This window comes from Bombus vancouverensis, chromosome 12 (genome assembly GCF_051014615.1).
Source record: "Bombus vancouverensis nearcticus chromosome 12, iyBomVanc1_principal, whole genome shotgun sequence".
Lineage (NCBI taxonomy): Eukaryota > Metazoa > Arthropoda > Insecta > Hymenoptera > Apidae > Bombus > Bombus vancouverensis.
Window position 1 is genome coordinate 12,645,515 of NC_134922.1, and position 24,942 is coordinate 12,670,456.

General features: G+C 42.1%; 1 protein-coding gene across 3 annotated transcripts in view; it reads left to right on the top strand.

Annotated features, from left to right (window-relative positions):
* Nucleotides 1-24,942, top strand: part of LOC117155332 (uncharacterized) — a 149,341-nt gene that overhangs the window by 12,621 nt on the left and 111,778 nt on the right. For 2 of the 3 annotated variants that reach the window (XR_013059779.1, XM_033331203.2), the window contains exons 2-5: nucleotides 5,976-6,150; nucleotides 6,308-6,464; nucleotides 6,554-7,077; nucleotides 10,863-11,006. Coding sequence is in view for 1 of the 3 variants with exons in the window: in XM_033331203.2 (XP_033187094.1) it covers nucleotides 6,867-7,077; nucleotides 10,863-11,006 (355 nt within the window). In the remaining 2 variants the exon portion in view is untranslated. The remainder of the gene's footprint in view (nucleotides 1-5,975; nucleotides 6,151-6,307; nucleotides 6,465-6,553; nucleotides 7,078-10,862; nucleotides 11,007-24,942) is intronic. The other variant, XR_013059780.1, reaches the window with a different exon arrangement.

The window sequence follows — 24,942 nt, forward strand, 5'->3', positions numbered from 1 at the left end:
TATTTTTCAATTTTTCTCCTCTGCGAAGAAGAAACGTTTCGACGGATTATACGAATAAAGACTTGAGATACTCCGTGAAAGACTGTCGAACTCTAGGACGTCTCGCCTATCGAACTTTAGGACGACTCGCCTATCGAACTTTAGGACGACTCGCCTATCGATTTCTTGTTCGGAAAATCGCCTTGCAAGCCGCTGTTTACTTAACTATGCAGAGACAAAAGCCACGGTGCAGAAGCCCGGTAAAAGGGCGAAACGTTGAAGGAGAAGCAGAAGGAAAAGGAAAGATAAGGAATACGACTGACGCAGAAGAGTGTGTAGTGGCGTACACCGAAGAAGCGGTAGACCGGATTAGCATAGATATTGAGCACTCGACGGTCCAGCAGGGGAAAAACATTTTGGACTTCGTTACTGTGTTAGCTTACCCATCACTTCCATCCGCCATCTCTCTTTCCCTCTCTCAAAGTATCTGCGAATAGATCTCCATTCTCTTTTCCTCGCGTCCTCGATAAATCGTTCCGTCTCGCTTGATAGATAGGCAGACCTTGCAACTGCACTACCAAATTCACACACAATTGATAGATTACGATACTCTTACTTACTCCAAGTAAAATTCTAAAGCTTTTGTAGCGCTCTATCTAGACGGGAAAAATTCCATTGCCTTGGCCGATTCTTGAAAAAGAAGAAAAAAATAAAGAATACCCAAGTACGTTTGTTGAAAACGTGACTCGGGGAAGCCGAAGCCGGTAAAAAGCCTTTAACGATAGGCCCATGATTAAAGTTCAGGGTTACATTGCGCACTCGCGATAATGAGAAACTCAGGCAGAAGTCCGAGTTTGCTCGTGCAGGTAATCACGGAGGTATAACCGCAGAGTATAACGAGTTACAGCAGTTGGATCAAGCCGCCATCTGTTCGGTATCCGTTTCAAGCCTCGTCGACCATTTTCAAAGCTTCCTGTTATTCTAGGTTTAGGATATGATGTGCTACGTAAATGCGGAATTATAAATTGAGCACGAAATTCGAGTATCGCTGGTCGTATCTGAAAAATTCAAATTCACCTCTCTCTATTGTTACGCTACAGCCGACATTTTCAACATTTATGCGAAAGGTTCGCGATTGCCGAAAGACGATTAACGTTGTATTCATCTCGAATTAAATTTTCATCTTCGTGAAATAAATTTTCTGCAAACTACTGCTTAGTTGACCACCGCTGGCCTCGAATTAGCACAGGCTCCATTATTTAAATTCAACGGATATAAAAGAAGGATCAACGTTAAGTCGCACTCGGAGATATTGGCTGCCGAAGCCTGTCTGCGCGGAAGATTCTGCAGTCTCGTCTGAAAGGAAAAGGAACGAAGGGAATCTGGAAAAATCGGTCTAATAAAATTCTGTCAGTGCGATAGTGTCGCAAAAAGCGATAAGACGAGCGCTTTAAGTTTTTATATTCCAGAACTGTTACGCAGGTATAAACAAAGAGCTTCCTTACGTACCGAAATATTATGTTATTTCATCTTCGCGTGTGATATTTGACGATAACGAGATTAAGAGAGCCCTCGTCTTATCAATCGAGGGAGAAAGAGAGAGAGAGAGAGAGAGATAGCTATCTACGAAGGAAATTGTAATTTGACGTAGCTGACGCAATTCGGACGAATTGAATTGTCGCGAAAGCAGAAGGAAAATCTTAAATCGATATATCTGGTTCCGATGGTTGAGAAAAATAAGCGGTACTGTCTCGTTTCTCGAGGTTGTGGCTGGACTAGCGCCAGGAAATCGCGAAATTGATAAAATTTGCCAAGTAGAGCCAGCATTCCTTTTCCTAGCTTGTTCCGGTAAGATGGTAGTTTTACTGGGTCAACAAACCTACTAGGAAAAATTGGCAAATTGTCACGACTATCGTAACATATATCTCGCATTCGTTATTATTTCGCGGTGAGTTTCCTCCACTTCTTATGCGTTAGATCGTGCTCCTCGTTCCCGTTACCTCGGCGACCATCAACGCATGTTCCTTCCATTTGCCTTCCTCGTTCGGTCGAGAAAAACCTGGCGAAAGGAGACGGTAATACATTTGCAATTCACGGCCACGAGCTCGATAAAGTTCGTCCAGATGGGAAGAGTGAAAAACTACGCGAAGAAGAACTCTGCCGTCATTGCTTATCCGTTGTTTTATTATAGAACGTTGCAGGTATTTCGTACTGCTGTGAAACAAACATACGCATCGTGACGCGCGCTTTGCTTCCCGTACACACACCTTTGCGTTCGGTCTTTTTCTCGTACTGCTTCGCCACAGCACTCTTCGTCCGTTTTGTTTTAGTGCAAACTACAGCCTTTAAAAAAAAAAAAAAGATCGAAATTGCCGGAACGGTGGGATGGGAAGGACAGCGTGGCTGTAACAAGCCGACCCGAAGAAATTATATTTTATGATTGCCGCAGCGTTTAAGCCGCCTACAGCGCAATGCACGCGCGCAATTATTCCATGCATTCTAAGCTGCGATTATGACTGTTGGCCTGCTCTCCACTGCCGGCCTCTTCTTCCACTCTACACCCTTTTCTCGCATTTCATTATCCATAAATTTGAACTGTATAAAGTAGCACTTTTTACAATGCTGTTTCTCCGCATTCGCTTCATCCCTTATTTACATGATTTGAAGATTTACGCCTTTTTCCTCTCGCATCGGCTTCACTTTCTACAGGACTTTGACGAATTTGCATCATTTTTCGTTGTAATACTCTTTTCTCTTTTAATAAACAGCAACGATAGTGAGCAACATGCATTAAAAAAACGGCACATAACTCGTATATTTATTAAATTTACTATTTCCGTACAACGATTCGAAGCTCTGGATATCATAGGGTTAATATAAAAAGCAATTAGATTCTACGTTTAATGCTTGTTAAAATGTCTACCTGTTAAAACGCGTAACAAGATTTTCATCACCGTGAATGTTATTTTAATATACGATAGTAATCTCGATATATGCAGCTTTTGGTTTGACATGAAATTGCACTGGATATAAAATTTGATTCTCTTTCATTTAAACGTGACAGAGGTGTAGGTATCGGGAAATCACGATCATAGTGACGAGGAATTTTTTGTCACTGTTTTCTACGAGAAAGTTTCGTGTTTTTGCTTCCTCTTTCGTTGAAACCTTTCTCTCTGCAATCTCCGATCTCGCGCATGAGGGAGATTCGATCCTTTGTTGCCGATGAACCGGACGGCAAAGTTCTCGTCAACGCGAAGCAGCTTTCAAGATTGCCTACGATGTCACGTCACTGTACAAAATCGGGATCCTCGAAGACGATATTGCCAACTTCCTTTCCTTGGTTTTCCGCATTTTCCTTCTTTCCTTTCTTTCGTGATCTAAGCGTCGTCATTGGACCGTCTTTAGACAAACTTGCATAAAATCCTACCCTTCCTCTTCTTCTTCTTCTCCAGTTTCCTATTCTTTGCATTTTACGGATTAATTATGCAAGAATGTTGGATCGTAGAAAAGTTTCTACTCGCAGAGCAATTCGATGGTTCTTTTCTCCTAAAATTTTCTACGCGATTCTACGCATGCCGATGCTCACATGCATTTTACGTGTCGTTCCTCACGCGTTATCGATATCTTGACGTAAACCCTCGTTCGGTTTTGTATTTTAAATTGGCATATAAATTTGCAAATAAGTATGAAAGATTATTCCATGTTCTCGATAATAACGTTTGTCACTTTCCCGGTGAAACTCTTGATTCGATCGGGGAAACGTTATCACCTATTCGGCTGCTTATTAGAGAGGCTAAACGCGCGAGCTTAACCGAGCTTACGCTTGTAAAAGCTGGAAACGCGTGATCGAAGAATGGCTTGGAAAATCGCGCTTCGAAATACCGAATTAACGTCCGGCGATGCGTGAATTGACATTGCAAACGAGTTAGATGTTTCGCGAACAAGGGAGGAGGACAGTCAACGACAAAGTCCTCGTTGTAATTTCGCTACGATCGATCCAAGCAATAGAATTCGTTTAAATTTGTACATTTGTTACTATTGTATTATCCGCATCAGGTGAGAAACGGGCGCATCTAAATACGAGCGTCGATAACATACAATATTTGTATAAATCTTCAATTCGTCTTTAATTTTAAAACGTTCGTTTAATATTCTAATTTGTATGAATTAAATCAAATTCGATTGTCTTTATCGAATTTGCTTTAGCTTCGAGTTATTCGAGAAGACCCGATAATTAATTTATCGTTCGAGCAGTGTCGGGTTTCTGAAATTAATTGTAATTCTTGTTATTAAATATCAAGCCTTCGATCGCGGTTGTTCTAAACTGCGTTTGCAGTTTGTAGAGCTCTTCGATTCATCGGAACAGTTTGACACTCCCAATCATACTTAGTTTGACCTGATTCGATGATATTCCGTGAAATGTTTCCGGATTACAGACCACGTAATATGATAAAGGCATTGACAAAACCGTATTGAATACACGATCGGCCATTAATATACGATGGACAGTTCGTCAGAGCGTCGATTGTTCTGAAATTACTTTCAATCGGATTCATTTTTCACAAAAGAATCGAAATAAGCGAGAAGCGAGGATGAGAACGGGCGTTTGATAATGTTTAAAGCTTTGCAAGTAAGATGGAATGTTAAACCGACCTATTTAAACGAGCGTATGTGGGTCAGGATATCCGAGTCCCTGCTTCACGATGTCTAAAAAGAACGGCGTAGAGTGGGAAGCGAGTAGCCTACAGCGACGAGAGAATAAAAGAAGAAGCCGTTCGTACAATTATTGTAAGAGCGTCTATAGTAGGACGACAAATCTCTCGACGACGTTACCTCGACGTTTCTGACAGTCTCGCGTAAGCCGATTACTGTTCCGCAAGATAAATTAAAACTTAAGTTTTTCAAAGAGAACTACACGTGTATGTGTACGCGTATAGTTGTGTCATTTGTCACCGTTTTTTGCATATCAATGTTATTCTCTTGGACGATTCATCACCAGCACGGAAAGTAACGAAAGATATGGAGTATAATTTGGAATAAGCTAGGATTTATGGATAGCCGTAAATTCATTCGCGCTACATTTTCGGCAATATGAATTTTTTGTTCGAACGCCAAATAGGTTTCTATATCTCGTATCGTATGATAGATTGTAATTTTCGCTCTCACAAATATATTATTTATCGCGAGATAATTACACTGTGTATAATATTATTTTCCTCTTCCGGTCGTCGTTCTATTGTCGCCACTCGAATTAAATCAGCCTGCGTCAGAAAGAGTTTGCTATTTCTAAATGTTACATCGCAGCCAGGCAACGCAGCTTATTTGTATGTCCGCATAAATTCTCTGACGCGGAAACCTCCTAATGTTAATTCGAAACAAAAGCACGACCGTCGCGAGGGTCCAACGAAGTCTAGCCGAGAGTGAACGTACAGAAGCGTCGTGGTAGAGGTAGAGGTTCCGGAAACGCGACGGGGATGCAGGGAATTGTGGGGTCTTGCAATGGGGTAGCGCATTCGGTACGGTACGACAACGGAACTGGGGTTTTGTTCGAGGGATGCGAGAGGAGGTTGCCGGAATATCCACCGCAACAAGGTGCAGTTGGAAAAAGGGAATGACAAAATGAAGAAAAAAAAATAGAAGCCACAGAATCGGCGCATAAAAGCCAGTACGAACAGCCTGGAAGGATAAATAGTAAAAAATGTAGCTCGACCGCGAATTAGAAATTTTCAGTTTTTCTCCTTGCTAACAATTCTACGGCCGCATTACTTAAACTCGAGGGTTTCGATCGTAATGTTCTTTCGCACGCTGCTACAACTTTTCCTTCAAATTAAATATCATCGAATCGGATAGAAATTGCCGCTTTAGATTTACTGCGAATATAGCATGGAACTATGGAATTTTTTAAACGATCAGTGCGACGGTGTAGTTATAGATTTCGAAATAGAAATCGCGCTTTTGGCCGTTATCCGTTTAAAATTAACCTTCGAATTTTTCAGTTAAAGGAATTATTCGCGGAAACGAGGGAGAAGAACAGGTCTACCGCCGGAAGAAATTTGGATAGGAAAGGAGGATCTGTCGTTTAATACGTGCTCGCCTCTTTTCCTCCTTTCTTTCAAAGTAGCTGAGTAGTTGTTTAATTCTTAACGAGATGGCTGCTGAAGGAACTTAATTGTAAGAAGCTTTTGTCATTATATCGGATATCTTTCTTTGTTTTCTTCCTGTTCGCGGAGCAGGCAAAGTTTCGATCCTTTGACAGATCTAAGTTAATGCATTTAATAACGTTCTGCAGACGTGCTACGATACTTAAATATTTTTTTTCTGTTTCCAGTAAGCTGCTTTCCACATTTACTTTATTTCGTTCGGTAACGATGGCGCGACAATTCGTGTATAAATCCAGTATTGACGTGTCGCCGATATTTGCTAGTATATCATAGAAATCCGCATCGATCATAGAAATTCAGCGATATAGGCATCAAAGGATATAGGTAAGTGTAGATACATATGAATATATATATATACACACATATACATATATATATACATATACACGATAATATACATATATATGTCGTAGGCCGATAACTCATTTTCCATTGGAGAATCGATTCGAGGAGAGTCGCATAGATCGATTCGATGTTCACTGGGTGGAGTGCGCTGCTCATACTCGCACGTTTAACGCGAGTGCCCGTCGTCACGTGTCCCGTCGAAAATAAGTATCGTCTACTGATAAATGTGCCCGAAGCATTGGCGGTGAAACATGGTTAGCTACGTACAGGGGAAATTCCATTGGTCTCGCGTAGATATTTTCCTCGATTCCCGTGAAACACGCGACCGACCGCGTTACAGTGCGAGTACCCTACACATCACGCTTGTACGCCTATACGCGCATGGAACGAAGAGATCGCTTTATACTGCTTCGTTCTACGTGCACCGTAAAAATGCAAAGCAGGCTTGCACGTCAGCGCATACATCAGCATACACGTGCACACGAGACAGCCGTGCCGTCGCTGCCATGGGACCTGGACGTAGAAGCGGAGGGGGTCGTTTACCCCGCACTGCCACTCCGCTATCAACTTGCTCCGATATTATCGACAAAAGGTAATTTTCTAGGGTACGGTGCAATTTGACGTACCGATTTTCCTATTCATTTGTCATACATCTTTGTCTTTGATTTATCTCTTCCTCTTCCTTTCTTCTCTCGCTATCTTTTTTCGTTTCTCGTTTCGTTAATTTGCTTCTTTTCGGCTTAATTTGAGATTTTAATGGCAAACCACAGTGGATTTTCACTACAAATCATGCTTTATTCCTTGTACTTTTGCATAATATGCTTAGTAACCCAATGTACTTTTACTACGTGCTTATTTGTTTAAAGTAGTCACTTCCATGCTATGTCCATTTTTCATCGAGAAACACGGTTATCTGCATTTCATAAATTCAGCATCGATCCCTTGAATCCGCAAGTGTGGCCTTTGATTCTCGATATACGTAGGTAGGGGACGGTTCTCAAACAGCCAGAAAACCTGACAAAGTGCCTCGTTCGATTCTCGTTCTCTTCTGTCTCCGATCAGTTGCTCGAACGAGCGGTCAAGCCACGTTTCGTCGAGTTACGATCCCTTTGTTAGGTCCCTGACTAAGGGTAAAAGAATTTGATTGCTCACTGCGGTTAGGTTTTATATTACGCGATAAATCGAAAGGGTACGTGCGACTTTCGGACATTTTACACGTACCCTTCGCGAGTGACACAGACCAAAGAACGTGTTCGCAAACATTTAGGCATTAAACGAGTTACTTAAACAAGATGATCTTCAACACCATTATGTAGTAAAATTAATTTGCTTACGAGTTTCTGTGTTGCTTGGAAATGGCAAATGTGTACCGTTTAGAGCCAGCAGAGTCACGCAATGTCGTCCATGTAAAGAAAAAGTGGACAGTGGTAACTACCTATCTAGGCAAAGATGAAACAACGAGAGTTCGTGAGGGAGCCAAGTATGGAAGAGGCAAACGTAGAAAACGAAGGGGTATCGAGGATCCCATAGGAAATCGCCGGGTATACAAGCCTCTGTTCGAGTCTGACGGAACAAAGCCGGTATAATGGGCCAGCTGGTGCACACGCAGCAACCGTCCTGGAATTTCGCTCGCTCGGTTATTCTTGCTACAGCGTATTGGTTATATGCCGTATCTCTTCCGTGCAACACACGATATTCGACGCAGTGAGAACAGGACTGTTGCTCGCAGTAGACTCGCAACGTCGTATCGGTGATGCGACTCAACGCGTATCCGTTTTCGCGAGAGATTAGTCTTTGAACGAACACGATGCATCCCAGAACGATCGCTAATCTCATTCCATTTACGTTTCTATTCGCTGCACGAACGTCTTGTAAAACTCTTGCTGCTCGATGACATTCGCGATACACGGAACGTTCCTGCAGCTCCCGTCGCTTTGTGCAAAACTGCTCCAAGACCATAGATATTTTCGAGACTGTTGTTCTGATCGATTCAGGGGGCGCTGTATCTCGCAGAAAAGAAGAAGAACGGGCAAAGTGTTGGACCGAATCGTTGTAGCATGTATTACGAGGAGTACATTGGAGTTGAGTTCGCTCGAGAAAATAGCCAGTAGATACATTTTCGCTTTCTAATAACGCTACATGTCTAAACAGTGCACGGTGCACTTCATCCGCGATCAAGCGAGCACAGAGGAGAATTACGAAAAGAAATATAGTAAAGAGAGAAAGAACAATGCTTGGTGGTTTCACGCTGAGAATCGTCGGTAAAAGAAAATCGATAATATATACGTACATTGGTGTAGAAGTAGAAGGATATGTACATGGAATGGACGTACCAGCTACGGAAGCTTGGAATACCATATGGTTCGAGTCTCAGCAAGATTTTATACCGCTATTATTTCTACGTTCCCTCGATCGCCTTTATCTAGAGCAATTCGTAGCCATACTACTTTTCAAATTCTCATTGATCGCTTGGCTCTCGTTTTTCATCCCTTTTTCCTTTTTTCCGTTTTACTTTCTTATTCGGATATTTCTTCCGGTTTATCCGAGATATATATCGATACGTTTGAACTGAAACTGTTCATCGAGCAACGAAGATCCGTGTCCATCCGATTTTGCACTGTTTTACCATTAGCGTGCTGCATCGTCGTTTGTCGAATGTCCAAATGTCGTTTAGATTCCATCGCAGCGTTTCATTTCGAAGTGATGTAAACTGAGTAGCAAACGAGTATTTGCCCGTTCATCGATTTATACGGCAAGAGGAAGAGGGTCAGAAACTCTTTCAAACACTGCTCTTCCAATGTACATCGACCAACTGTTCTCTCTTTCTATCTTCTTTCATTGAAGTTTTATCGAAACTTGGATCAATATACTTATGCTTCTCTCTATTGCTTTAGAAATCTTCCAAACATTTTTATTTTGCAATTTTTTTCTTACTTTTCCAGAGAAAGCGTACATCTCGTGATATCCGCTCTTGTTTAACCAAATGTCTTTCGTTCTCGTTAGATGAAACGTTGAACGTGCTAAATCATGTTTATCACGATCGAACCGAACTTTCGTTTGCCAGTAATAATGACCTGGTTGCTGTATACTTTGAAATTCGAGCAACGGCGTATGAAATATATCCGACGAAAGTTTCGGCCGAATTCGATACAACTTTCTAGAGCTCTGTTGCACGTAGTGAAACAGCGTATGCCATTCGTAATCGCTAGAAGCTGTAATCCAAATTACATATTTTCGTTACTAGGCAATTTCCATTCGAGAATGTTCGTTTTAAGGTTTGAGATTTTTACCTATCTGTTACTTTCCTGTCACCATATTGAATTTGTTCGTGCTGGTCGATGACGTGAAAGGTAGAAACGGACGTTTCTCTCGACAGTGTTGACAACGATGAAGAGAAAGCAGATTTCAAGGGTGTTTTCCCTTTAATAATTTCTAGAAGGGTGGTAACGAGAAAACGAGTAGTACGAAGAGTAAGTAGGCTGGAAAGAGGTAAGGCGAAACCAGGTAGAATGGGATGCTGCGAGTAGAAAGAAGGAAGGCTGACCCGGCCCGAGAAACTGGCTTTTATTTTCCTTCCAGTGTCATCTCTTCTTCGAGTGCTAGCTATGCGCCGAAATAAGACGAAAACCCTCTGTGTTCCTAGCACGATTTCTTCAAGTATCTCACCTCTTTACTCGCTCTTTCTCCATCGCCGCTCTCTGTCTTTTTTGCTCCGGTGCTCGATGATGAATCACTCGCTGTATTTCTCTCGTTTCTCCGATCGTTCTATCTTTCACACTTTTCTGCATGAATTGTAATCGATCGCTGATGCTTTAGTTATTATCTCTTTTATTATTATTTTTATTTTTTTCTTTTTTTATTGTTTTCATCGATGAAATTAGATAGTTTGAATCGTCGATGAAATTCAATTCCGTTTCTCGCAAAATTGTTTGTTACAGGATTTCGGTAGCGTAGGACTTGGAATATTAAGAATACCTTTTAGGGAATAAGATATGAGCGATGTTGCCTCAGAAGCGTTATATAGTTGACCCTACTGTAAGTGGAAAGCAGTTATGACTCTATCGAGCCTGGTCCTATTATTTTTCACCCTTGGTTCGGTCTTTACGAGGAAAACGGTTCGAAGGGTTCTCTTTACGAGAAGATTGGTTACGGAGAGCGTTCCGGCAGATCGAGCAGTAGCGAAGATATGAAATCCGAACCAATTCCCGTGAGATTTTCGATTCCTGGCCTCAATAAATGCATTTTGTCTTCGCGCTTGAGCAGAGTTTGCCAGTAGGTCGTAAGCTAGTCGGTTTCCAAGCGCGAAAAGTGGGTTAATGTCCTCGACGTTTCTAGAAAGGGAATTGTTTCAACGAATCGGATACTCGACTGTTTCAGACTCGACGTTTCTAATTGACAAAGACGGAAGGGATATATCAACGCGGCGCATCTGCCGAAACGACGCGGAGGCGAAGAAAAATGCAACGAGCGTAGGTGTAAGAATAAAGAGGGAGAAACGGAAGCAGGAAGAGGCGGGCAAAGGTAAGATGGTGGATTTTATCTTTTCTGCAGCCTTTGCACGAACAACCCTGCGGTATGTCCGGAGGCGTGCCATAGAGTGTTCTCCTCTCGTTGAGAATCATTGGCAAGTGAAAGAATCGAAAAAAGAGCGACGAAAGAAACGAAGAGAACCTATCACGATTTTGGACGGATGAAACGGAAAACTAGAAACGAAACACCAGTTAGGAAGTCGTGCGTTTCGAGAAATGCGACGGTAATTGCTTGCAAAGCCGAATTAACACCATGAGCTGTGGATTTTTATCAGAAACATCTTAACCTGGTAAATATCGAACATTCGCAGCACTGGCCTCACTTTCGAGTCTCCTCCTCGAGGGACTCGCCGAAACTTTTGGTATATTCGACAAATTAGTTTCTCGGCGTAATTTGCTCGATCAAACTTTTCTATTCGAAGTTTCTCCATGTCGAGGTGATCGATTTTTCTTTGCTTCGTTCCATCTGGAAGAGCAAAGTTTAATCGTAGTTTAGACTATCGGCGGAAATGAAGTCTGTTACGCATAGAAATTATAAAACGATGCTTTAGGCATGTTTCGCCTCCATTTAAATACGTTTCATTTATATTTAGGAAAAAACTGTTCATTTACATAGAAATTGATTGTCAACTACCGCGAATCCGTTTCACCTGTATAATTCGTACACAAAGAAAAACGATGTAATCTTTGCGTAGAAAGAGTTGCGATAAATCAAGTTTTTCGTTTTTATTTCGGTTTCGAATCTTTCCGTATGCAGCCGAAACGTGTTGGATTTTTACGGGTCAGTAGCTTTTAGCTCCGTTCCGCTCGTAAAATGCGCGTGACTCCTAAATTGTTCACGTTTTGAACGATGTTTTATATTCGAAAGCGTTGTTTTGCGTCTGCTCGTTTCTATCTTAAACAAGATAATTCGGAGGCTAAATCGTTCATAGGAAAATACGATGCCCTTCGACTCTTCGTGGTCGAAACAGCATTTGACGTTTAACGTCGTTTAATTTACAGTTCTCATTCGATATTCATCGAATATTCCAATTCACAATTCATTTCTAATTCAATAAGCTATTTTCAGAAGCTGTTTGTCCTCAGCCGCTTATTACGGGTACACGTAGTTGTAGCCGCGAATGTATATGCGAGGCTTAAATAAAACGGAGACTCTTATCAACCTTTGTGGCAGATTGGATTGAACGTTGCAACGAACCAAGTACATCCAGTAGGACTATTCGCTTAGTCTTTTCGGAAAAACGTAATCCTCCTCCATTGCTTTCAAGTCGGTACGTCTCGAAGCGCCCAGCAGATACTGTCTCCGATGCCTGCGGCGTTTCCGCCGCAACCTTCTGCATCCACCTGTCTCGCGTTTCTCTGCATCCACCGCCTCGTCGTGCCAGCTTTGTTGCGTGAATTCTCACCGGCATTGCTTCACGAATTTGCCATATAGAGAAAGAGACGGGCGTCTCCGTCTCGCTTTGCTTGTTTCGTTCCTTCGGGAAAGGAACAACCTCTGTTCGACGTCTTTTAGCCTTAGCTGTTCATCCCGAAACGGAACTGTATTATACCGACTTTGGACCAGAGATCACCATCGCGTTCCATTGTCGTCCGTGTCAATCACGCAGAAACTTATTTTTCCCCTCTATCGAATATTTATCACACACGTTCGCACGGCTTTTCGTTACTTAAAATGGAGCGCTCGATATACCTTTCTTTCCTATTTTTCTTTTCATATTTCTTTCGCGAGCCCGCAGAGAGCACCGGATTCAAGAGCTCTGCCTTTGAACGGGCCTGGCTTTAAAACCGATCTTTTCGTCAAAATCCGTTTGAACTCATCACGAAGCAGTCGCAATGGGCAATCGCGATTATCGCGATTTTAAATACGTCGCTGTCTGTGTAGGCGTAGGGCACAGGTGCCGGAGAAAGTACTCTTCGATTCGTACTCGAGCCTTCGGTTCGAGCACCGTGCACAAAAGAGCAGAGTTTTATTCAAAGCAACGGTTCTGCGGGTGGCAACTTTATCCGGCGTGTCTTTAGCCTCGATGTAAAATGCGTCTCGAGAGTTTTCAAGTATTCTTAAAATTTCGACTCTTGGGATCGGGAATCTACTTCCGCGCGATATAAGGAAACAACGACGGATCGAAAGATCCGATAGTATGCGAGCGGGACGCGTGAAGGTGGAAAGAAAGCAAGGAAAGAGGGTGGAAACATTATCGCTTAAAAGTTTCAACGAAAAAGTTACTTCGAAACAAATATAATGGAAATTACGAACAGAGCGTCGAACTTTACGCAACTCGAAAGAATGAAATGGAATTTACGACAAACATCTGAAAGTCGGAATGTCGAGAACAATTAGAAATGCATATTTCAAACGCGAGTAAACGTAATTTAATCAACAAAGAGAATGTTTGGTTTTAGCCTGCTGTGATGCTCGAATTTTTATAGTTCAATCTTGCTCTCATTTTAGCAAACGAAAAAATCTTTTAATAACGCAAGAAAATCTTTCGCGTGAAATTTAAACGAAGATAATTGTTTGCAGTTGTCTTTACGCGTTAAAAAAGTCAGAATAAATACGATCGAGGTTGAAAATGACTGGAAGAGTACAGTAGGATTAAGAAATTAAAATGTATGAGTTATACACACACATCTATCTTTAAACAGCGAACAACGGCTGAGATAGCGAAACGGGAATAAAGAAGAGGAAGAGAGTGGAAATAAACGAGGAGATTTTAATCTGACCGCATTTTAATTTCCTAATATATAACTTGAGCTGACGGTGCAACGATTTCAGTTTCAGCTAATGATCGGCACGAGCCAAGAAAATTTATCGTTCGTTCTGTATTTCTCGCGCTTGCCGTGTTTAGCGTTCTCAACCGCTTGTTTTGGAAAAGTTCCAGACAAAACGATCGCGATCCTCGACGAACAGCATTTCCATCGGATATCTCTGCCGCATGATAATTCAGCAAACGGCGATATCGACGTTCGAATCATTTTGAAAAATATGATTTTTACAAGTTCGTAAAATCGTCCTGATTCATCCATTATCTGTTCAAGTTGCTTGTACGTCATCGTAAGTTCAGAACAAGGAGAAGAACAAGTAGAAAGACTAGTCGAACGTGGTATAATTAATGACAAGAAGAGCTAACACACGACGTCGACCGATATTAATAGCTTCGAGCAATAAGGGTATAAGTTCGTTAGTCGTGCGGCGACTTTGAAGACTAATGACGAAACTTTTGTCTCGATCTCGCCGATGTACAAAGTCTAGTGTTTTGGCAAATAACGCTCGATTAACCGCGAGACATTTGAACTTAAGCGTATGGTTCGCGTGTTCGTGGAACGGCAGAAATCGACTGCTTGCGAAAATGCTCGCGAAACGGTGTTTTCATTAATATCGTTAAAGGAACAACGCGCTATATCGGATCGTGTCCAATTTATCCGATAGAGGAATTATTACGGTTTAGTATAAAGAAAAAAGCAAAAGGTGGAGCAAAATGGTCGAGTACTTGGTCGTAATACTCGCAGACCCTCGCGATAATTATTGGGGTAAAGTCGTCAAATAGCTTTCCTTCGCTCGACCGGTCTCGCCGTTCCGACTCCTGGGAGGAGAAAAATCATTTAGCCTGTTTCCTGAACACGACGGAGAGAGATAGGAAAGGATGGCGGTCCATTGGCAGAACGTAATTGGTGGCATCTGTGACCTACTGTTCCGCGAAATTGATTCAAGTCTCGAGCCGGAGAATCGGGGCTAATTGGAACGAGTAACGAATCTCCCGGAGGAAAATCGCTATGATTTTTCTCTCGCGCTACTTGAACGACAAAGGTGACGTTCGCATACTCTTTACTCCTGATTGCCGAGTTTTAGATTACGTCGAATCCGTTTCCGTTCTATATCGATGAAAACGATTTGTCTTTACTTTTCTTTGCTTGTTTCGATAACTCTACGGATTCTTCTAAAAACGGAAGAATCCGATTTCGTTGGAGAAACTTGGTCGCAGAGAGCAGCAACGCGAATAAACGTACGCAGCCCTCGGTGTTACAGTAGAAATGATGCTCGATGTTAGAGTATCGTAATATATAACGGGAAATGCGTTTTAATTGGACTATCAGCGAAAAACGAACGTTGGCGGTTCCACTTTCGGCGAGAAACTAACTGGCGCGGGGACTGTACAAGATGACAAAATTGAGCGATATTTTTCCAGAACCTTCCTCTCTACGACTCGTGTCGTTGTCGCTGTATGTAATCCAATGGTTTTCTCCCTGATACTTTCAATTAAAAGCTTCTTTTAGTTCTTATTTTCGGATCTTCGTTTCAAGCTATAATAAAAATTTATCGACACGGTAACGTTTCAATCTTCGACTTAATTTGAACGTATTTTTCGATTATTCATCTTCCCAGGAGCGAAGAAAATCGATGATATAATAGAGGAACGACTGGCGGTCGCGGAGGAAGCAATCGCGTTGGTGATGATGGCAAAGAAGATGGAGGTACGCCCGGTACATTATTAAATATGCCTGGGAAAATTAGATTCGAAATTCTTATTTTTCCTTGTGGCGTTTCTACCAACCCTTCTGCTCCACCATCCACGAGCGTTCACGATTGCCCGCCTTCTCCGTTCCGTGCTTTCCCTTTCTTCCTCTCGACCAGTTCTACGTATTGCAGGAAAGATACGTTGCAGCCTGAGGCTAAATGCCTGTGTCAGCATTGTTAAGCCAGCAGATATGGCTGACCCAATAGTCTTAAATTTTTACGTTATGTACCTACCCTTCGCGTAACTTTCGTTCTTTTTCACCCATTTTCTCTTAGGTTCTTCTCTGTTTCACCTTCTGCAACCTGCGCTCGCTCCGAGGTTCTGCCGTTTAGTGTTTAGAGATGAAACGTTTGATGAAATTGCCGGCGGCTACGCGCTAACGTTCTAACGCGCCGAGATATCATCGCTACGTACAGTTACGAGCGTCGCGTTTTTCCTCCGCAGATCGAAAATCAACTAAATCGAAGTGCATGTAGATCCTTTAGACCGTGTCGAGAATCGCGAGTTTCCGGAAGCGAAACTTCAAATTAAAAAGTTATCTCGTTACCGTGCCGTAGGTAATTAACGAGCGCTAGTAGCTATGCTCATATTTGGTTTAACGACTCAAAGGGCTCGTTAACGAGCATCGCTTTATTTTGCGGCGGAGCATTTCACTTCCACGCTGATCTTTGCTATTTCGGTCAACAGTTTCCTTTTTCCACGAGACAACAAATTTCGCCTGCGATCTTTCTCCAATCACCAGTCACGAATATGCTTATCGATGACAAGGACGGTGCGCTGTTCGCTAGATGGTACAAACGCTCGACAACCAGGATCTTGTCTTCGTAATTAACGGGAGCCGTGCAGGCGCTGTATCGCAAATCAAACTTACTCGCGGTGTAGTTAAATTTGAAAGCACCAAACGCTTCGAAATTTCCTCGTGATCGATCGAAGTAGAGTCGTTAAATGCGACGCGCGAGAATCTTCTCGCCGTGTTTTCCGCGTTCGGAGCCGCGAACACGAGTATGGAATAAGAAGACACAGCGAGGACAGTTATCGAAGTAATTCGATGAAATTATCTCGATAACTATCGCGTAGCCATTTCAGCGCGATTAAACTTTAGGCAGGCCGAAGTTTCCGTTAATCTGCAGCCGTGGAAAGTCCGCGCTGTCGATAATTGCAAGATCCTTGGTTCGTTCGTTCGTTCTTTCCTTTCTTTTTCTCTCCGTCCTTGTTTTCACCGTTGAACCAAGGGAAAGAAGATCGAAGGACGAAGAATAAAACTAGCTTCGAAGCGTTCGTAAGGAAGAACAAGCTGCGAGAGGAGAGGGAAGAGAGTCGGTTCGGCGAGACACCCTTAACGCGGAATGTCGCCTGAATTACGACCCTCCTTATGGCTAGTCCGAGCGCACCGTTTCGAGACAAACGGGCAAGCAGAGGCCGCGAGCGCGAATTTCTTTGCGAATTCCACCGGAATTCCGGTGCCAAGCGGCTCCGTTCGCCTCTTTCCTTTCTACGCCACCACCCATCCCTCCAGTTAGGTGAAAAGTAGCTGCGAGAGGTATCTCCGTGCTTTTTTAAAATTTCGGTAGGTTAGAAGATTGGATACAGACTTCCTTCCGCCTCGTTAATACCGTTTATCCCGTCAGACCTTTTTCGTCGATTCCGCTTAATTTATTTACTTATTTGCCGGTTAAACCTTTTGGTATGCTTAACATCGAAGATATCGTACTTTTCACTAAAATCAATATTTTTCATGTAAATATCGTTGAAAGAGAACTCCATAACTAAAATTAATAAAAAAAGGCGGCTTCGACAACGTGCGATTGATAACGTACGATCGGATTTTTCAGTTACTTTTAGATGAAAAATAAAAAAATGTTATAAAATAGGTCAGAGCGCGATAGAGTATTTCGAGTGTCAGCGTTGTGAAAGAAGAGGGATATCGAGGAACTCGGCGTACGAATCGAAATTAGAAGAAATAATATTCTTTAGCTGCCTATCTTTCGATCGATCGCTAAATAACGTGGAAATGGCACGAAATTGGCAATGTCGATTCATCGAGCACACCGTGTTCGATGCGTGTGAACACTGACCATTAGAGAACTAATTGCCGCGGTCTTTTTGTTTTAACCTCGATCCTCCTCTCCTCCTCCTTTGGCTGTGGTTTCGTTGAAACGAAAGGAGTAGAAAAAAGATTCGCCGTGTTCGGTTGGAAAGACCGATAGCGTGGATTCGCGAGGCAGGGAAAGAGGAAAGAGTGGGAAAGAAGGAGACGAGAAATGAGGAGGTTGGGCGCGGCCGAAATCCATGGAAAAACGGGGCAACGACCAGATATCGGATTCCGAAATGAAAACGGGATGCGGATGCATCGACGAGAAAGAGGCGCGGAAAAAAAGAGTAGCACGAACCGCGAGCAAACGTATCGACAAAACGTAAACCTGGTACGAGAATGATTTCGTGGGCCAACGCTAAAATATCCATGTTCTGCTTGTTAAACGATTACGACAGATGTATCTTTTCTACGTAGGAGAATAGAGAACGGTGCAACGGTGCGAGTAACTGATACAAAACCATTGACAATTGGCTCGACGTTGCGAGGAACGTTGACGTTAACTCGTATCGAAAAACTACACGGCTAATACGACGAACTATGCGGAATCATTTTACGTTGGACTTTTTGCCACGCACGCGTTACATCGATCGAATCGTAACAACGTCCATCGACTTTTGAAAAGACGCGAACACACGGTCTAAGCTTCGCGGCCGTTTACGAAAGGGACATGGTTTAAGAAGGGGGGGTCTGGTAATCAAATTCTTTCGACACGCTTAGAAGCGAGTCTGCACGACGGTAACTTTCTTCTCATCCTATCTCGTCGGAAATAATATTGCTGCTGAAACGAAGTTAGAATATCCGTCGGAAGCGATACTGATATCGATCGGCTGTTATATCTTGACTAAGTGAAATTTTTTTTTTTTCTAGCGTAAATTATTTTCTCGCCGAACCTTACTTGGTCGAGCGCGATACACGCACGCGTTACCAGAAAATTGCATTTTGAACGGCTCGATAGATGCTTAACTTTTCTCGAATCTTTCGCTTCGAAATTGATTTACTTTATCATTCAAATTTCAACGAAGAATTTATCAGACTAATGTTCTTTGTAAATTTATCCAATTATTTCGTGAAAGTTTCCCGGCTAACTTAACTTACCTCATTTGATCATTTTTAAGCGACTTTATAAAACTTTAACCGCTGTGTAATAATTATTATTAATAAGCCTTCCGAAGATTTGTTCAGCCCGCTCTAAAGTAAAGTTTTCCGTTTGGTTTTCGACGTAGCATTCGTTTTCCAGCTTGCCACTCGTTGCCTTCCTTTTGTACCTCCTCTGTCTTCTTTCACCGCAAAAGAACGACAAGAACGACGACGGCTCGTGGAAAATTGGTTTCTCGGACGCGAAAGCAAATCGAGAGAGAACGTGGAGCCGAGTAGTTTTTACCAGTGGACGAAGAAGAACTTTACCGACGCGTCTTTTCTAGGCAGACGTTCATCAGCCAGTTTTCCAGACTCGAGAAACGAGAAATGCAAGGAACACGCGACAATTTTCTGTTAGCTTTTATTTACTTTTTGCATTCCAATCCTTTTTTTTTTTCGAGATCTATCGAACGAAGTTCTACGCAAGGTTTTTAATTATTTCTGTGGGGAAAATCGATTAAAGTTTCGTGTTTGATAAAATTTTATCCGTCAATGTTTTCGTATTCGTTCGACAAGTTTCGCGAAGCTTCCAACTCTTTTCGACGACTTGAGCCCAGCTATCGCTTCAAACGTCACTCCCTCGAATCTATTTCACCGCCTTCGCCAAAAGTATCTATCGCTTAAAAGTTGAGGCCAACGCGAAACTTGGTAAATTTTAAGCGATCTCAAGTGCCGGATGCCTTTGAATTTTAATTCCCGTGCTTTTATCGGTGCTTCGTCCGCTGGAAAAATGCTTATCGCTTTATGACGAGTCCGCCGTGTCTCTCGCCGACTATCCGCGCCAGAAATCCACCTCCTCCTGCCGTAATACCATTTTCATCATTTTACTTCATTTCTCTCTTATTCCGCAAAATTCTGTTTAGATTTACTCGCTGCCTTTACCCGTCCTATAATTATTAAATCAAGTTTACGTTCGGAACGTTCAATATTTATTTACACGATAATAATCCATTTCAAGAAGAAGTTCGTTTACACGATTAAACACATATTCACATTATTTAGTGTAATTTCTGTTCGTTAGAATTACGAGATACAGATCGTTCAAAAATTGTTGAGAGCCGAATTTCGCGAATTACAAGGTAAATTCCTTGCTTCGATTCGACTATATCTACTCGACTAACCTCGCAATGTTCTAAGCTTTGCAACATTATCTTCGTATCGATTGCATCTTAACTTTGAGCTACGAAATCCTGACTCGTGAAATAACATCTCTTCGTTGAACGTTCGACCGATGGTTTTCTATTTGTCGATGAAAATATGAAAAAGAAAAAAATAACACATTTTTAATGGCGAGTTTCCCTCCGTAACTACGTATCTCTTTCCAAGTTGTTGGTCTGGAAAGAGATTTTCAAGCATAGAGATTAACGAGCAGTACAAACGAAAATACGTGCGCATGTACTCGTGATACTATCTATAGACAACTAGGAACTAGACGAGTACCAACCTCGGTTATTGGTTCATTGATTTTTGCATGAGGTCGAAGCCTAGGTTCGCGAAATTGCAAATATCGATACTCGATGGCAGCCTTCCGGACAAACAAAGCCGATAATCCACCCTTAGAATTTCGATGTCTTTGTCTCTGTTTCTTTCGCACTCCCATGGCTTCGTCTTTATCCCTCTGCCTTAGAAAATATTACCCTATTACCTTTTTTCTTTCTCGTCAGAACTATTTATATTCACAGATTTATTTACGTTATCGCCGCTTTTCTAAGGCGTGATTTCAGAAGGGATATCGCGTTATCCGCTATAAAGTATAAAGAATATGTCATCGAAATATAAAAAGACACATTGTGTCTATCGTGTGAGTCAGATGTACTCGGTCTCGTGTGTGTTTTGTGTACGCGAGTCTCTAACTAGGTGAATTTCTTTATTAAAATTCAAGCGGGAAATATTCTAGCGCCGTGTTTCTCTCACGGGATTACTAGCAAATACCAACGAAGGCTATACGACTACGGATTCGCTTGACTATAGAAGTGCGGATGATTCGGTCTGGCGGTGAGTACGATTGGTTTCCGGGGCTCGGCGCCTCTGCCGGAAGTCACGCTAACTGCTACCAGCACGCCACACTGGCGTAATCCTGGAATCTTGGTTTAACGAACTAAGACTCGTCTCATTTTATAGAAAATACAATCATTCGTGCACTTTGCACACCGAATGTATCATTTAGGTAAATCGATTTTTACTAAATCGTATTTAATATTTTAGTCGCCATTCGTTTGAAATACACGTGAAAGAATCGGAAGCAGTCGCTGCTGGAATCGCGTTTTTCTTGCGACTTTGCCACCGCTGCGAATTTTCTAAGGTAAATATAATTTGCGATGGTTTCCGAGATCGTTACGAGTTTCGCGCGTCTCTTTCCCTCGGAAAACTTTGAAAGCCTTGTTAGAGAAATGAAAGATCGAATGTGTCATCGCCGAAACGAGGGTCGACTTTAGAGTTGACGGGATTTTCGGTGGCCAACCACGACAAACAGGGCCGGATCCTTCGTGACCGCTAATCCGTACTAACGTTCCGACTTTCTTAGACGCGGTCTTGTCTTCCAACATTGGCTTACTTGCTACCAACAGAGCTTCGATCCAGCCTTTTCTAGGTCACCGTTATGTCGTGTAAATCAGATTTCATTGTAGACGCGATTAATTTATAAGATTCGTAGAATGTTTCCCTTTCTTAAATAAAACGTTGTCTCAGAAACGTGATTACTCGGCGCGGTATTACTCCGGTTAAATAGAACTCGAGTTCGCGAAAACTGGCGCAACTCTAAATGAAAATGGTGTGAAGGATTAATCTGAAAATGGAAAAAGTAACCGGCGAGCTTTTTACCAATGTATACGTTTTCCAGTGCTACTATGGCTTCTATCCGTCTTGTCGTCGGGCGGGGAAAGTGGAAAGAACTTCTGTAGGTTCTGACGCCACGCCGAGGCGAAAGTATTTCTCTCTCTATCTCTATCTTTTTCCACCTCAGCTTCTCCTTCGGACGTTTACTTCCAGCTTAGTTAGCAAAACGCGATCTCTTTCGTTGTTCCAGTAATGAGACGAAACGATAAAGCGGCACACTCCGAAGGTTTATCGGTGCGTCAGAGGTAACCGCTCGGCATCCGTATATTTTGAACATTCGAGACGGAAGAGAGAAAGGGGTGGCTGGGTAAGTATCGGGAACGGCCATTGTAAAAATTCAGTAGGATTTCCTTCAGCGTCGCCATTTTCTCGAGAAAGTAAACAGCGCGAAATGAAGAAGATCTTTGCATTTTTTTTCCAATTAATTCTTCGTTCCTTTTTTGTCCTCTTTAACTTTGCTGTTCCGTTCTGAGTATTTCAACGAGAATACATAGTCCGTGGATATTTAAACAATTATAGGAAATTCAGATAACCAAAAATGCGAAGCGTGTATAATAGACGAAAATACGTAAAATGTATTACGCTATATTGTATAATACTTGGAATATGAAATTGATCTTTATTTAGATTCTATTTCTGTGGTTCTATTAATGTAGTTCCTGTCAGGATGAATTTGGATATATCTTAGCGATTTAATAATGTATCAGCTTAAAATCTCGAGTTTCCTCTTCGTATCCGATTCCATTAAGTCATCCAAAATTAGACAATGCAACTGGTTCGTAGAATTTCAAATTTGATGCGAGTCGCAGTGGAAAATGGTGGATTTTTGCCCCTAGTTTCTTTCGTATCACTCGAAGCTTCCCATCCGCTGGGGAATCCATTTCTAGGAAAAGCAACTCCCTGAATGTTCAAATTCCCTCTAAATGCCCACTCGTCAGTTATCCAGCATGCCAGTCTATCACCGCATTGTTTTGAAGCTCGTGAAGCATCTAGGCAAGCATTTGCAATCTGACAACGCCAGTTACCACTTCACGAGATGCTTCCATTTGTCAGCCATAATTACGAAGATACTTCGTGTTAGTTACATATTTGACAAGAAACGGTTCAACCATTTTCCTTCAACTTCATAGACTCTAGAGATACTTGGTCGTTTCTTATCAATCGAGAAAATAAGAGGAAACCCGAGAAGATAAATGTTCTTTATCTGTATAAAATGTTGGTGTTGAAACTGCAAAAAAATAAACGACTATGGTCGTAGAGAATAGAAGGAGGTTGACGATAAGAAGACACTCGAGGAAAACAATGCACTATGCTCGTTTTGCTATAATACAAAAGAGAAGCACGTTGCGTCATTGACGACAGGGTTATAGCAGGGTGCTAACAGCCTCTTGTTCCGCAGTTAGGATTATTGTCACAAACACGAGAAACTTTCTTCGTTCGCCAATTACAGAGAATATCATTGTTTCTTTGAATCTCTTAACGGCTGTCTTCTATCGCCGTATACATCGATTACATGTTACGGCTGGGCTATACTTACCGTTACTATTGCATAGATAATATACGGCAACGTATACAGCTTGTTTCTGTCCTCGCGTTATATATTATTTTGTACGATCACTGCGTGCAACGATAAGCCACCGTTCATTTCGACTTCTTTGGTAGAATATTTATATTTCGGCAGTCTAATCGTCCAGTATTAAATCTGCCGTGCTATACTATGCAACTCGTAATAGTATTCGTGTAATGCGTGGATATGGCAGCGGTAAAAATGGTACGAGTAGTAAGAGTAGGCTTAGTAATCTCTTCTATGATACAATCAAGTTCTACATTGAAGCATCGAATAACTATCCCGATTAACGCAACAACGTACATATGTATATGTGTATGTGTATATGTATATATATATACATATTGTATATATCCTCGCCTGCAGCATTCTATTTTTCTCATAGCAATTAAATCACTGCTACGCTATATTTCACGCGGCTCTGACCGAGCTTTTAGACTCTCACCATTTCACGTACCTGTTAATTTATTTCTCGAGACGCCTTGTATTTTACCTAATTTTACGAGCTCGCAATATTGCGGAGGCTGCTACGTATAAGAATAATGACAGGAAATGTTGATTCGTGAAATTACTAAAGTCTCACTATCATAGCGAAGGAGATGGTTTCAGAAGCAAATAGAATAAGTAAACGTCGAGAAAGTGGAACGAGAAAGACGGACGATTGTACGCCGGCAAGACTATGCAATAAATAATAAAGGCAAGATCCCTCGAGTCTTGGAATCTACCTACGCCGTAGACGAACCGGGGAGTAAAGTTTCCCGGTAGCTCCGTTGCACTGTCTAGGAGACCTTACTCGAGTCGTACGTGGATATTCCGTAACACCTTTCTTTTTTCCTCTCCTTTTGAGGAAAACAAAGTTCGCGAGACTTTTTAATGAAATTACTACACCGTATCCCATAAATAACCCAGCCGGCACGTTACGATTTTCAGCGTTCTTCACAACCGAGAATCGTTTCAGTTTGAACTCGTATTTAATTTTCCTCACGACCGGCTAACGACGCAGACGGCAGGATTAGGTCTAAGGAATCGAGCGATAATCCGGCCTGGACGAGCGTTCTACTTGGGACGCACGATAAAGCCGGTCCCGTCTTTAAGTGGAAACGTTCGTTCAACGTCAGACGAGGCACGTACCAGAGCACCGGTGTCAGGGCGGAGCGTAAGAGGGTGAATAATCATTTTCCGTCGTAACGAGGGAGATCTAGTAGTAACCAACCCCACTTCGCGCTTTACTCCAGCTACGTTTCTATGCCCCTAACTTTCGATCAACGTGTAGTAGAGTCGCGATTCCATTTCGGAACAAAAGAAATTTTTCATCAAACTTGGGATAAAAATCGTGTTATAAATTTTTACCACCCGTCCATTTATCTTTTTTTCCTATCCATATCTCATTTCCCCCCTCCCCCCTTTGGAATTTTTCGCCAATGAAATAACTTTCCATATTTGCATTCCCTGTTCCGAGTCCTACACTTTTTCCCATTCGAGAATCGTTGGCGGAAATCCTGCCGAATCATAGCCATTAGCTTCGTTAATCGTGATTTTGTACTAAAGAGAGGACACAATTACTTCCGTGATCGTAAATAATCCAGATCGTTCGGATAACGTAGCTTCGTTGCGAACAATTAGACGACGTGAACGTTGTTTCCTACAGCTGACTAATTCTTGTCGAGCTCGATTCTAATACCGTTTAGATTAAACGTCTACCACGAAGGGAATTGGAATTCGGGAACGTGTAACTTCGAGATCGAAGCCTAACCACGGTTTAAAAATTATTCTTGGA